Source organism: Symphalangus syndactylus, chromosome 17, assembly GCF_028878055.3.
Source record: "Symphalangus syndactylus isolate Jambi chromosome 17, NHGRI_mSymSyn1-v2.1_pri, whole genome shotgun sequence".
In the NCBI taxonomy this organism is placed as follows: domain Eukaryota; kingdom Metazoa; phylum Chordata; class Mammalia; order Primates; family Hylobatidae; genus Symphalangus; species Symphalangus syndactylus.
In genome coordinates this window covers 15,637,644-15,651,068 of record NC_072439.2, presented here as the reverse complement: position 1 = coordinate 15,651,068, position 13,425 = coordinate 15,637,644, and the positions used below count along the sequence as shown (strand labels likewise).

The 13,425-nt window shown below is 45.4% G+C and overlaps 1 protein-coding gene across 1 annotated transcript; it reads left to right on the top strand.

Moving 5' to 3' along the window:
* The first annotated feature begins 4,901 nt into the window (after positions 1-4,901).
* Positions 4,902-7,514, top strand: LOC129466416 (putative ubiquitin-conjugating enzyme E2Q2-like protein). The gene is made up of 3 exons (XM_055249908.2): positions 4,902-5,192; positions 6,208-6,409; positions 7,015-7,514. The coding sequence occupies exons 1-3, from the start codon at positions 5,144-5,146 to the stop codon at positions 7,025-7,027; spliced, it is 264 nt and encodes an 87-aa protein (XP_055105883.1). The 5' UTR covers positions 4,902-5,143; the 3' UTR covers positions 7,028-7,514.
* The last annotated feature ends 5,911 nt before the right edge of the window (positions 7,515-13,425 follow it).

The window sequence follows — 13,425 nt, the reverse complement described above, 5'->3', positions numbered from 1 at the left end:
TAAAAAAAAAAAAAAGATGTAAATTCCCACATGTATTTCTGGCTCCTCTAATCTGTCCCTTTTAACCAGTTGTCTGTCCATTTATGGGCCAGCTCCAAACTGTTTGAAAACTATACTTTTATGATGAGTTTTCAAATGCAGAAGTGCTGGTTTCCTCTTACTTTTTCAGAAATGTTCTGGATCTTTTCACATTTTTTTTTTCTTTTGAACCTCAGAATCAACCTGCCTAACTTTAAAAGAGACTTCTAGTGTTTTAAATAAGGCTAGATTAAATTCATAGATTCGGGGGGAAACTAGGTTCGACTTTTTAATACTGGATCTTCCCAAATATTCAAATCTTGTATGCTCAGCCCTAGCAGCAGTTTCAAATTTTTTGAACTAGATCCTGTGCCATTTTTGATAAGCTCATTCCAAGATATTTTTATTATCTTTTAATTCTTGCTTGAGTCAATGCAATGTTCTTTTCTTCTGCTTGTTTTCTAAGCCAGTTTTCTGTATACTGGCACTTGTTTAGGTTGAGGATATTAATTTTGCAACCCCAGAGCCCCCGTGCTCAATTCTCATTTCTTCCAATAGTTTATGGGTTTTTTTTTTTTTTTTTTGAGACTCGCTCTGTCACCCAGGCTGGAGTGCAGTGGTGCAATCTCAGCTCACTGCAAGCTCCGCCTCCCGGGTTCACGCCATTCTCCTGCCTCAGCCTCTCCAAGTAGCTGGGACTACAGGCGCCCGCCACCACGCCCGGCTAATTTTTTTTTTGTATTTTTAGTAGAGACGGGGTTTCACCGTGGTCTCGATCTCCTGACCTCGTGATCCGCCCGCCTCGGCCTCCCAAAGTGCTGGGATTACAAGCGTGAGCCACCGCGCCCGGCCTATGGGTTCTCTTTCAAAGTATACAGTCACATTGAGGCAGGAGAATAGGGCCTGGAGGCAGGGAACCTAAGGCTGATTCACCCTGACTTCTAGAACTACATCAAAAGAAAAACCTCAACCTTCCACGCTTAAGTAACGAAAGGACCAGGGGAGACTCCTGCAAACCCCAACCTTTTCTGTGGGGCAGATGGGAAATCGAAGGTTCCTCTGATTGGTTGCAGAAAGCGTAGGAGTGTAACTTCCTAACTTCACTTCAGCCTCTGATTGGTTGCTGTACACAACCACCGTCCACAACCAATCAGACTGATTGCAGGCGAGGTCTTTGTTTGCATAGAAGTGCAACTTCGTAACTTCACTTTAGCCTCTGATTGGTTGCTTTTTGCAACCTACCAGAATGATTGCAGACCACCACTTCATTTACATGGGGTGAACACCAAGTGGCCAATGGGAGGGCCGGGTGCAGTGGCTCAAGCATGTAATCCCAGCACTTTAAGAGGCCAAGGCCGGCGGATCACCTGAGGTCAGGAGTTCCAGACCAGTCTGGCCAACATGGTGAAACCCCGTCTCTACTAAAAAATATACAAAAATTAGCCAGGTGTGGTGACAGACACCTGTAATCCCAGCTACTCAGGAGGCTGAGGCAGGAGAATTGCTTGAACCCGGGAGGCAGAGGTTGCAGTGAGCCAAGATTGCACCATTGCACTCCAGCCTGGGCGACAAGCGTGAGACTCCATCTCAAAATAAATAAATAAATAAAAATAAGCGGCCAACGGGAAACCTATAGGAGGTATTTGGACCTGAGAACATTCTGTATCCGGGGCCCTTGAGCAGCCGCTGGGGCCTGCTCCCACACTGTGGTGTGTACTTTCACTTCTGATAAATCTCTGCTTTCCTTGCTTTGCTGTGCGTTTTGTCCAATTCTTTGCTCAAAACACCAAGAACCTAGACAACTTGCAGTCAAGACCCTCTATCGATAACAACATCATCTCTGAAGAACAGACACACTTCCTTTTTCTAAGGTTCATACTCTTCTTCTTCTTCCCTATATAATTACATGAGTCATGTTCCTTGAATCTGAGCCCAGTACTCAAGGTTTTTGCTTCCTGGCACAGGGCCTGGGGCCTCTGTCCATCCTTGAAACTGTTTGTCTATCATTTTCTGCTCCAAAACGGTTATACCCAAAGATGCTTTACCGTGACTTTTTCTCAGGCTTGGAGGCATCACTCCATTGGGAGCTATTTCGGCAGGAAGCTTCTCTGACTTCCTAGTCCTCATTCCAATAAACGTAAAAACAACAGTCATATTATAGGCATTGACATGCATTCTGAAGAGCCTTATATTCTGCTCAATAGCATGTTTGTTTTTTGTTTTGTTTTTTGTTGTTCTTTTGTTTTGTTTTGTTTTGTTTTGAGATGAAGTCTCGCTCTGTTGCCCAGGCTGGAGTGCAGTGGCGAGATCTAGGCTCACTGCAAGCTCTGCCTCCCGGGTTCTGGCCATTCTCCCGCCTCAGCCTCCCGAGTAGCTGGAACTACAGACACCTGCCACCACGCCCAGCTAATTTTTCATATTTTTAGAGACAGGTTTTCACCGTGTTAGCCAGGATGGTCTCGATCTCCTGACCTTGTGATCCGCCCGCCTTGGCCTCCCAAAGTGCTGGGATTACAGGTGTGAGCCACTGCGCCCGGCCTGTTTTTTGTTTTTGAGACGGAGCCTCGCTCTGTTGCACAGGCTGGAGTGCAGTGTCGTGATCTCGGCTCACTGCAATCTCTGCCTCTCAAGTTGAAGCAATTCTCCTGCCTCAGCCTCCCCAGTAGCTGGGATTACAGGTGTGTGCCACCACATCTGGCTAATTTTTGTATTTGTAGCAGACATGGGGTTTCACCATGCTGGCCGGGCTGGTCTCAAACTCTTGACCTCAAGTAATCTGCCCACTTCGGTCTCCCAAAATACTAGGATTACAGGCGTGAGCCACTGTGCCTGGTCAATAGCATGTTAGAATTAAATGAGCCTTTTGGGAAAATTTAGGTGAGGGTAGGTTACCCAAAGACTATACAGCCACGTTCAAACCTTTAGTGGTTTATGTATTCATTTAGAGATAGGGTCTCAATCCTGTCACCCAGGCTGGAGTGCCGTGGCATGATCATGGCTCACTGCAGCCTCGACCTCCTAGGCTTGGGTGATTCTCGTGGCCACCTCAGCCTTGTGAGTGGCTGGGACTACAGAGATGCACCACCTCGCCCAGCTAATTTTTTTTTTTTTTTTGGTATTTTTGTATTTTTAGTAGAGACAGGGTTTTGCCATGTTGCCCAGGCTGATCTCAAACTCCTTGGCTTAAGCGATCTTCCTGCCTCAGCCTCCCAAAGTTTTGGGATTACAGGCATGAACCACCACACTCAGCCCTTTGGTGTTTTTGTTTGTTTGTTTGTTTGTTTGAGATGGAGTCTCGCTCTGTTGCCCAGGCTGGAGTGCAGTGGCGCCATCTCGGCTCACTGCAAGCTCCACGTCCTGGGTCCACGCCATTTTCCTGCCTCAGCCTCCTGAGTAGCTGGGACTACAGGCGCCCGCCACCACACCCGGCTAATTTTTTTTTTTGTATTTTTAGTAGAGATGGAGTTTCACCGTGTTAGCCGGGATGGTCTCAATCTCCTGACCTGGTGATCCACCTGCCTCGGCCTCCCAAAGTGCTGGGATTACAGGCGTGAGCCACCGCGCCTGGTCCTTAATTTTTAAAGTTTTTGTAGAGACGGGGTCCCGCCATGTTGCCCCAGCTGGTCTTGAACTCCTGGGCTCAAGTGATCCTCCCGCCTTGGCCTCCCAAAGTGCTGGAATTACAAAGTGCTGGTGGCGTGAACCACCTTGCCCAGCTGTGTACACTTCTAAATGGTTCATTTTATATTATGTGAATTTCACCTCAATAAAAAACTTTTTTTTTTCAGACGGAGTTTCCCTCTTGTTGCCCAGGCTGGGGTGCAATGGCGCGATCTCGGCTCACTGCAACCGACGCCACCCCAGGTTCAAGCGATTCACTTGCCTCAGCCTCCCGAGTATCTGGGATTACAGGCGCACACCACCAGGCCCGGCTAATTTTGTGTTTTTAGTACAGATGGGGTTTCACCATGCTGGTCAGGCTGGTCTCAAACTCCCGACCCCAGGTGATCCTCTGTCTCGGCCTCCCAAAGTGCTGGGATTACAGGCGTGAGCCACCACGCCCGGCCTAAAAAAATTTTTTTAAGAAATTAGCCAGGCATGATGGTGCATGCCTGTAGTCCCAGCTACTCGGGGAGCTGAGGTGGGAAGATTGTTTGAACCCGGGAGGTTGAGGCTGCAGTGAGCGAGACCGTGCCACTGATCTCCAGACGGTAGTCTAGCCCTGGTATCCTGTGCCCTTACCCATTATCCAGTATTGGCTACACAAAACTAATGAGTACATATTTTCAACTATAGTTTAAGTGGGTGACATATTTTTCAGTATATTTTATGTAGGTGAGTTTCAGTTTGGGGGTATTCTACTTACACAATCTATTGAGCTGGATATTAACTGAGAACAAACGAAACTGATGAACTCTGAAAAACATAAAACATAAGCAACATGATGTCACCGCAAAAGACAAAACAGCACATAGCCTTCTTGTGACTGTATTTTGCTGACAGTCCATGAGCTAATAGCCTGAACTCAGCAGTGTTGTTCCCTTGGGAGACAGACAGACACACACACACACACACACACACACACACACACACACAGAGTTGGGGGTTTTCTGCACCCCACCCCCACCCCAACACACCCACAAGTTGCTGGTTGTGCTGCCCAGAGCCTCCAGTCCGTGAGTGTGAAGAACGTACCAGATGGGTCCAACAGTGCTGGGTCAACGCGAGGAGGGGGCAGCCGGAAGCGCGCGCATGCTCTGGACTCGTGCACCCGCCGAAACGGGTGCGCACGGGGCGCGCGGGGGTGAAGGGTGAGGGGTGAGGGGTGTGAGGGGTGAGGGGTGAGGGGCGAGAGGGACGGGAGCCGGGTAGGGGCAGCCCTTTCCCAGGCGGTAGTGGGGGCGGTAGTGCTGTTGCCCTTTTAAGCTGCGGCTTGACGGGAGCAGCGCCTCCTGTCGGTGGAGTCTGTTACAAGGGGAGCAGCCGCCCAGGCCGCCACACAGCTCCCCGCAGAGGCCTCGGTGCCCCTTGCCATTTTCTAGCCCTACTCCGACTAGAGTGGAGGCAGCGGAGAGAGGCGGAGCCGCGAGAGCGCCGCCTAGAGGTCCCGCGGGTGGTCGCGGCCATGACAGCGGCTCCCGACCGGCTCACCTTCCGCGCCCCTCCCGCCAGAGGTGAGAGTAAAATGTCCGTGTGAGGGTTCAAGGCCAAGCTGAAGTTGCTGGCCTCTATCTTCCACAAGAACCAGGAGCCGCCGCCGCAGCTCAGGCTCCACTGCAACATCACGGTGAGGCGCCCAGTGACGGCCTCACGGGGCAGGGCGAGGGCGGAGAGGAGGCGCCCAGAGTCCTGGGACAAAGGGGAGCCTGCCCGGAAGAGGCCCCGGTTCCCCGGGCGGGACGAGCGCGCCCCTTTCTCCCGCGACTGGCCCGCCCCGCTGCGTGAGGCTTGGGTGGGAGGAGGGGGAGGGCGCGTCTCTCTGGCTCCTTGCACGGGGCTGGCTTGGGGGCTGCCAGCTCCTCTCGCCCCAGTCGCCGCGCCCCGAGGTGGGAGCCCGCGTCTCCCGCAGCCCTTTCGGGGCCCATGATCGCCCTCAGTCGGCCAGCCTGCTCCCCCGGACCGCGACGGGGCGTGGCAGGGCGTCTCCGGCTGTTGTTTGAGCCCAGGCGGGGAAGGGGAAAGGCCTTAAGATTTTCGGTTTTTTGGCCGGGCTTAGTGCTCATTCCTGTAATCCCGGCACTTTGGGAGACTGAGGCAGCTGGATCGCCTGAGGTCAGGAGTTCTAGACCAGCCTGGCCAACATGGTAAAACCCTGTCTCTACGAAAAATACAAAACTTAGCCGGGTATGGTGACAGGCGCTTGTTGAGATGGAGTCTCACTCTGTCGCCCAGGCTGGAGTGCAGTGGGGCGATCTCGGCTTACTGCAGCCTCCGTCTCTTGACAGGCCATGGGTTCAAGCGATTCTCCTGCCTCAGCCTCCCGAGTAGCTGGGATTACAGGCGCCTGACACCACGCCTGGCTAACTTTTGTGTTGTTTAGTAGAGACTGGGTTTCGCCATGTTGGCCAGGCTGGTCTCGCACTCCTGACCTCAAATGACCCATCTCTGCCTCCCAAAGTTCTGGGATTACAGGCCTGAGCCACCGCGCCCGGATCCAAGGCCCTTAAGCTTAAACGCCTCATTCTTCAGTCAGGTTTTCCTTGTTCCCGCGTGTGCGTGTTCAGCCAATCGTTTTTAAGGAGAAACTAACAATGAAAACGGACTCGTGGATGGAGGAAAAGTTGGAATGCAGCCTCTGGTGCTGTTTGAGCGATCCCTCTCCCCCGGACCGCTGCTGTGTTCTGGAAAGGCGCATTGTACCATGGATGCAGCAAGTAAGAGTCATGTCCAGGTGCTCTGCCCGCTTTTCCTTTCAGGCTTCTGTATCAGCTGTTTTTCCCCTGTAGAATGTGCCCCTGACAGCCACCCCCTAACCCTACCCAATTTGTCTTTACACGTCTGACCGTCAAGGCTGTTCTGGGTCATATTTAGCTGATGCTGATATTTCCCCTTCCTCCCGTCTTTAGTCCTCACTATTTTTGCTTTGGTCATGTTATGCTGTATTCTGTAAGGCTTAGAAACAATTTTTATGGTGGCAAGGGAGAATGTTTTATAATTATGCTTTGTGCTTTTTATCTTCCACTCAATAAATGCTTGGTAAGTATTTGTTTTATTGAATGTATGACCCTATTCTAGCTATATTGTGCTTGAACAAAAATCTTAACTGCCTTGTAAGTTAACTGCTAAGAATTTGTCCAAAGTGCAGACATAACATCAAGAACTTGTCATGGAGAGTCCAAAAAGGTCTCTAAGGGCTTGATGGAAGTCTGTAAATTGACTTCCTATGAAAGAGAGTGTAAGAAGTGAAAATGTAAAGCATGACTGGAGAGCCAGAGTGATGAAGCCAGGGTCCCTTTCTCCAGATCCTTTGTAACAGTGTTATGTGATCTCTTCTAGAACATCGTTCTGAAAGATAATGCCGACTCAGAACCTAGGAAACCATCCAGTGGGTTTCTGCAGCTTAGGTGGTTCAAATCCTCATCAGCACCTTTGTTTTCTCTGCCTCAGTTTGCTTACAGTGATGTTCTCAGTAGCTGTAATTGCTGTCTGTCTTTGCATACTTAAGCATTTTTTTTAGATGACAGGGATATATGTGCATTTTTATTTTACCAAGTGTTAGAATTTTTACTCTGCTTTTGTGGGCTCTGGGTTAGCTGCTTGGTTGTAAAATGATTAGCAGGGAAAGCCGTGTGCCTGTGTGTGTGTACGTGTGTATTTTAAGTTTCTTTTGTTGTCACAGGACTTCGAATTTTATTTTATATGGTAATTCTGCCAATTTATTCTCCACCCCACATTTATTGAACAGCAAAATATGAAAGTAATGTGTCCCATAAGCAGCCTTCAGAAGAATTACAACTGCTGTATATCTGAAATTCTTTTTTTTTCTTTTTTTTTTTATTTTGAGATGGAGTCTCACTCTATCACCCAGGCCGGAGTATAGTCATGCGATCTTGGCTCACTGGAACCTCTGCCGCCCATGTTCAAGCGATTCTCCTGCCTCAGCCTCCTGAGTAGCTGGGATTACAGGCACCTGCCACCGCACCTTGCTAATTTTTATAGTTTTAGTAGAGACAGGTTTCACCATGTTGGCCAGGCTGGTCTTGAATTCCTGACCTCGTGATCTGCCTGCCTTGGCCTCCCAAAGTGCTGGGATTACATACAGGCGTGAGCTACCGTGCCCGGCTGAACTTTCCAGAAGAAGTTTGTGCATCAGTTTTCAAAAAATTATGATATCAAAAATAGCTGTGGCCTACATTTGGAAAGATACAAAAACTGAGCATACTGGCAGGCAGTTTTGCTTGCTGGTGCTTGAGATAGAGGCACACATTGGTCTCAGTGGATTTATGGAGAAAAATAGATACAGAAAGTTATTTCTAAATAAGACCAAAAAATCCTTTTCTTAAGCAATGACAGGTAGAGAGGTTGTCTTGGCTAACCTTGAATTGTGTTGCCCTTGATTGAGACAGTTTTATGGTAGGGATGGTAGTGGTGATAAACTTGTTGGAAATTTGTCTGCTTATAGTAACCTTTGTGGTAGCTGTCGCAGACAACTTCATCCTCACAGGCCTTGAAATTAGTAAAAAACTAGCAGAATGGAGGAGAAACAAAGGACTTGAATAATTAGATGCTTAGATAATTGTTCTGTGTTCTCATAACCAGTGAAAAAGAGCAGTATTAGAAGCACTTACACATTCTATGTAAGGAACACTGCCTGAATTTATATTGCAATTTTTGAGCACCATTCACTGTTTAAAAACAGGCATACTGTAGGTAATATTTTAAAGACAAATAGAAAATTTATCTTTTCAAGATGGATCTAAAGCTTAACCTTATCAAAATTACAAAATTTAAAACATGTGATTGAAAAATATTAATGCATAGGTTTAAATATCGGTCATTCTAGATGTCTTTCAAAATAGATTGTCTCTTAAATATTAAACTGAACAAACTTTGAACATGTTGTAGAATTTGTGCTGAAGGTTAAATTTCCTGGGGTGATGGATATTTTATAATATGGAAAACAAAACCTTCTTATTTTAAGAAGTTTAGAAAACTTTTAGGCAAAACTAGAAAATAGTACCTATATAATTCTACCACTCAGAAGGTGCCACTGTCAGAAATTTGTATCTTTCCAGTCATCTGCTCATCTCTTTTCTCTTATGCTTGTATATGTTTCCTCTCCCTTAAAAATCAGATATTTGTTTGTAATCTGCTTTTTCACTCAGCAGTATTGTAGATCCATGTCATAACTTGCTCCTCTGCATTGCCTTCAGTTATTGTGTGCTTTCTGTTGGATGACTGTCCCATGTAGTCAGTCATGTTTTCTGGTACTGAATACATAGGGGTATGTGTGTGTGCATGCGCGTGTCTGTGCATATTTTTTTCTAACTTAACTAATGCTTTAGACATCAATAAGTAGACCTAAATCCTTGAAACCTTCCACGTAGTGGCTTTCAGTTCCCATTGCTGAATTTGTTTCCAGAGATGGAAGAAATTATATTGTATGGGAACTTTTTCTTCTTTTTTTTTTTTTTTGAGATGAAGTCTTGTTCTTGTCACCCAGGCAGGAGTGCAATGGCATGATCTCAGCTCACTGCAACCTCCACCTCCTAGGTTCAAGCAGTTCTCCTGCCTCAGCCTCCCAAGTAGCTGAGATTACAGGCGCATGCCACCATGCCTGGCTAATTTTTGTATTTTTAGTAGAGACGGAGTTTCACCACGTTGGCCAGGCTGGTCTTGAACTCCGGACCTCAGGTGATTTGGCCACCTCAGCCTCCCAAAGTGTTGGGATTACAGGTGTGAGCCACTGTGCCCAGCCTTTTTTTCATCTCAGTACCAGCTTTTATTTATCAGATTGGTAAAAATGTTAGAAAGTGTGCAATGAAATGGGCATTCTTACAGTCATGGCAAAAATATAATTATCTTTGACTTTCTAGAAAGTAGTTTGGCTTTCTAGAAACTTGTTTGAATTCTCCCTGTTTAGGCCCTGCTGTTTTCTTAGAGTGAAGTGAGGAGAACCTACATGGGTGTGGTAGTCGTGGGAGTGGAAGGAGGAATGAAATGTGAAAGCTCATTGGAGGAAGAATCAAAATGGCTTGGTCTTCATCGTCAACTATTAAGTGAGGAGGAGGAATTATTGCCTGACTTAGGAAGAATGAAAAAATGTGAAATACCAATAAAACACCAGGCTTGCAATTTTAGTCAGGGTAAAGCTTAAGCATTATGTGATTCTAGATAGATTATTGAGCAGTTTTGTTCCATTTATTTTATATCCCGTATCTTTGAGCTATGATCCTATTCTTTATTTCTTGACATACCCAAACATTTTTTAAACTATTGTGATACAGCTTTTATATGATAAGCCTCACCCTTTGAAGGGTACAGTTCAGTGGTTTTTAGTATACTCAGAGTTATGCAGCCATTACCACTACCTCATTTCAGAACCTTTTCTTCTCCCCAAAAAGAAACCCCGTACCCATTAGCAGTCACTCTCTGTACTCATCTCCCCCACCGTTGATCCTGGCAACCTCTGATCTAATTTCTGTCTCTGTAGATTTGCCTATCCTGGACATTTCATATAAATAGAATCATACAAAATGTGGCATTTTGTGACTGACTTTTCTTTGAAGTGATTATAAAGCAAATGCCTGAAGAGGCTAAGCTTAGGATAGTGTTTGCTGTACAGCTTTGACAACTGAATTTTTTTTAAGTTGAAAATATTACTGTGTCTGTATATGTGGCATATTATCCTTAGATGACCCTTACTTCAATTATTAGAATTTTTTTCCCTAGTATTCTTGAACTGTCTCAATATTCAGTAGGAACCCCCCTTTGGAGACAAAGAGCAGTAAGAATTTGGAACACATATTGACAAAATGAATGTCATTTAATACAGTAGCAGAGTCGACCACTTTTAGGTGTCAACGCTGCCGAAAGCATATGTTAAGGAAAAGTTTACTTATCTTACTTACCTAGTGAAGGTACTAGAACTACTTCTGTCTTCTGTTTAGATTTCAACAAACATTTGCATAGGTATTATGTGCTCGTACAAACGTACTGTCTTTTGACCTGAAAATGCAAAAACTTCCTTTCTTCCCACTTTCTGAGACTCTGCAACCTTAAAGGAAGAGTGGGGTACTTTAAAGGAAAGGTGGTGATGGTTGGATAATGGGTAACAATGTCTACCACATAGTTCCTTTTCCCAAAACAAGTTCCTGTCTACCATCAGCATCTCCAAAATTTGAAGATCAAGTGTGGTGTTTTTTGTTTTTTTTTTTTTTTTTTGGAGACCGGGTCTCGCTCTTTCGCCCAGCCCGGATCGGCTCACGGCAAGCTCCGCCTCCGCCTCCGCCTCCTCCTCCGCCTCCCGGGTTCACGCCATTCTCCCCCCGAGTAGCTGGGACTACAGGCGCCCACCACTGCGCCCGGCTAATTTTTTGTATTTTTAGTAGAGACGGGGTTTCACCGTGTTAACCAGGATGGTCTTGATCTCCTGACCTCGTGATCCGCCCGCCTCGGCCTCCCAAAGTGCTGGGATTACAGGCGTGAGCCACCGTGCCCGACCTCAAGTGTGGTGTTAACTCATTAACTAATGACTAGACTTTGAGCAGCTGTGGAACCAAAATCTAAGTGAGTGCCTGGATGTTCTAATTCTATTAAATCAATGAGTGCACATTATATACGATACTCTCTTAGCCCAGTGGCAGATTTAAGGAGTGAGAGATTTCTGTGTTTCAGAAATCAAATACACAAAGAATAAAAATTTTTAATCCCATGATTCTTTATCTGAATTTAAATTTTTGGAGAGTTTTTCTTTTAGATTTTCTTTTCCTTCCATTAAACTTTCACTTTGAAAGTTCCCAGGGTTTGGGCAAAGCAAGTGGGACACTTGCTTGGATTCTCCAGGGCAAGGGAGTTAAACAGGACTTCTTTCCCTCATTTTATTATTGAATAATGTCATGATAACAATTATTAAGGTGAATGGTCTACAGTAGAAGTTTTTAGATGCCTTCTCTGGAAAATAATTTGGTTTAGTCAATGCAAGGATGCCTTTGGTTAGCTGGAATGGAAGATGCACAGGCTAGACTGGTCTTTGCAAGTCTTCTGGGGGGAAATACAGCATTTGGAAGGGTTGGAAGCAGAAGGAATCTCAAGCAAGGGAAAGGTGTGGGCAGAGCCCCGGAGGACAGAACAGTTTGTGGTGGACTTGGTGTCCACCTAGATCTAATCAGTGGTCTTAGCTTTTGTGTTTTCAAAATTACCACAGTTTTTGTTCTAAAACTATCATTCCCTTGATTTTACTTTAGGCATGCTATCTGGGTATTTTGAAATGTAAAATAACATTAAAGGAGAATGAAATTATTTTGTTTGAGAAAGAGTTAAAAGGTTAAAACATCTTGATCTAAATAATTTTCTAATGGGAGATTTGGTACATCCCCAGAGGTTGTCTTTGGTTCAGAGAACAGTCTTCAGACCTAGAAAGGACTTGAGGAGCCCCAGAGAGGAGCCGCATGGTGTGAACCATTTGATTCTCACAACAGAATGGATAAAAACAGTTTGAACCATGAAACCATGCAGATGTTCATATTTTGGGTAGGGAAGGGTCAGTGCCATTGTCAAAGGAAAAACTCTCGGCCATCGCAGGATGGGAGAGAAAGTTTCCATTGTAAAGAATACTCAAATGCCATTTAAGGAAATGGGTTCTTCTGCCCCTATTCTTTGGAATATTTAGGGCCACGTTCTTAGTTTTTGACATCATAAAAATTTCAAAGTATTCTGTTCTGATTGCCATTTCAAACAATTGACTAGAATTTCAGAGCAATTACATAAGAGTAATAGCATTAGAATTTTTAAATTACCCATAGTCCTATATCCCTAACAAGTATGTTCATGTTTGCGTGTTCTCTTCTTATCTTGACTGTGTGCATACTTTCTTAATAATGCCACATGGAGATTGTTTAAGCAGGAATAATTCTCCAGATAATTTTATATGTTTCCTTTTTTCTTTTTAAGGTGTGTATTGGGTGGAGGAGCATTATGTATGGAACTTCTCACGAAACAAGGGATTATTTTCTTATTATACTCAATTTTCACCCTCAATAGAGTGTTTTGATTATGTAAGTTAGATCGTAAGTAGACGGTTCTCTTAAAGACGTGTAGTGTTTTGTTTTTTGTTTGTTTTTGTTTTTTCGTAGCTCCTACTTTCAAGAATGGAAAAGGTATCCCAGCAGTTTGGGAGGCGAGGCGGGCGGATCACGAGGTCAGGAGAGCGAGACTATCCTGGCTAACACGGTGAAACCCCGTCTCTACTAAAAACTACAAAAAAAATTAGCCGGGCGTGATGGCGAGCGACTGTAGTCCAAGCTACTCGGGAGGCTGAGGCAGGAGAATGGCGTGAACCCGGGAGGCAGAGCTTACAGCGAGCTGAGATGGCGCCACTGCACTCCAGCCTGGGTGACAGAGCGAGACTCCATCTCAAAAAAAAAAAAAAAAAAAAAAATGGAAAAGGTAAACCAGTAAAATGACATCGTACTTGGTGCTGAATCTATGCTAGGATAGGCATTAACAGTGACCTTTATTTAAGGATCTAATTTGCTCACGTTGGGCACTTAGAACATCGGTTTGTTGTTTTTTGTGAGATTCTGGAAACGTTCCAATTTTACCTTTTCCCCTTGACTCCAGATTTTTTAACACTGGTCTGCTGCTGTTAAGTTATATGCCATTTTGTTAGGCCTTCTCAAGTGGGAATCAGGAACGCTGCTGTGTTCTAGAGATGTTTTGTTCGTCCTGTAGGGCTGAAGAAGGGCA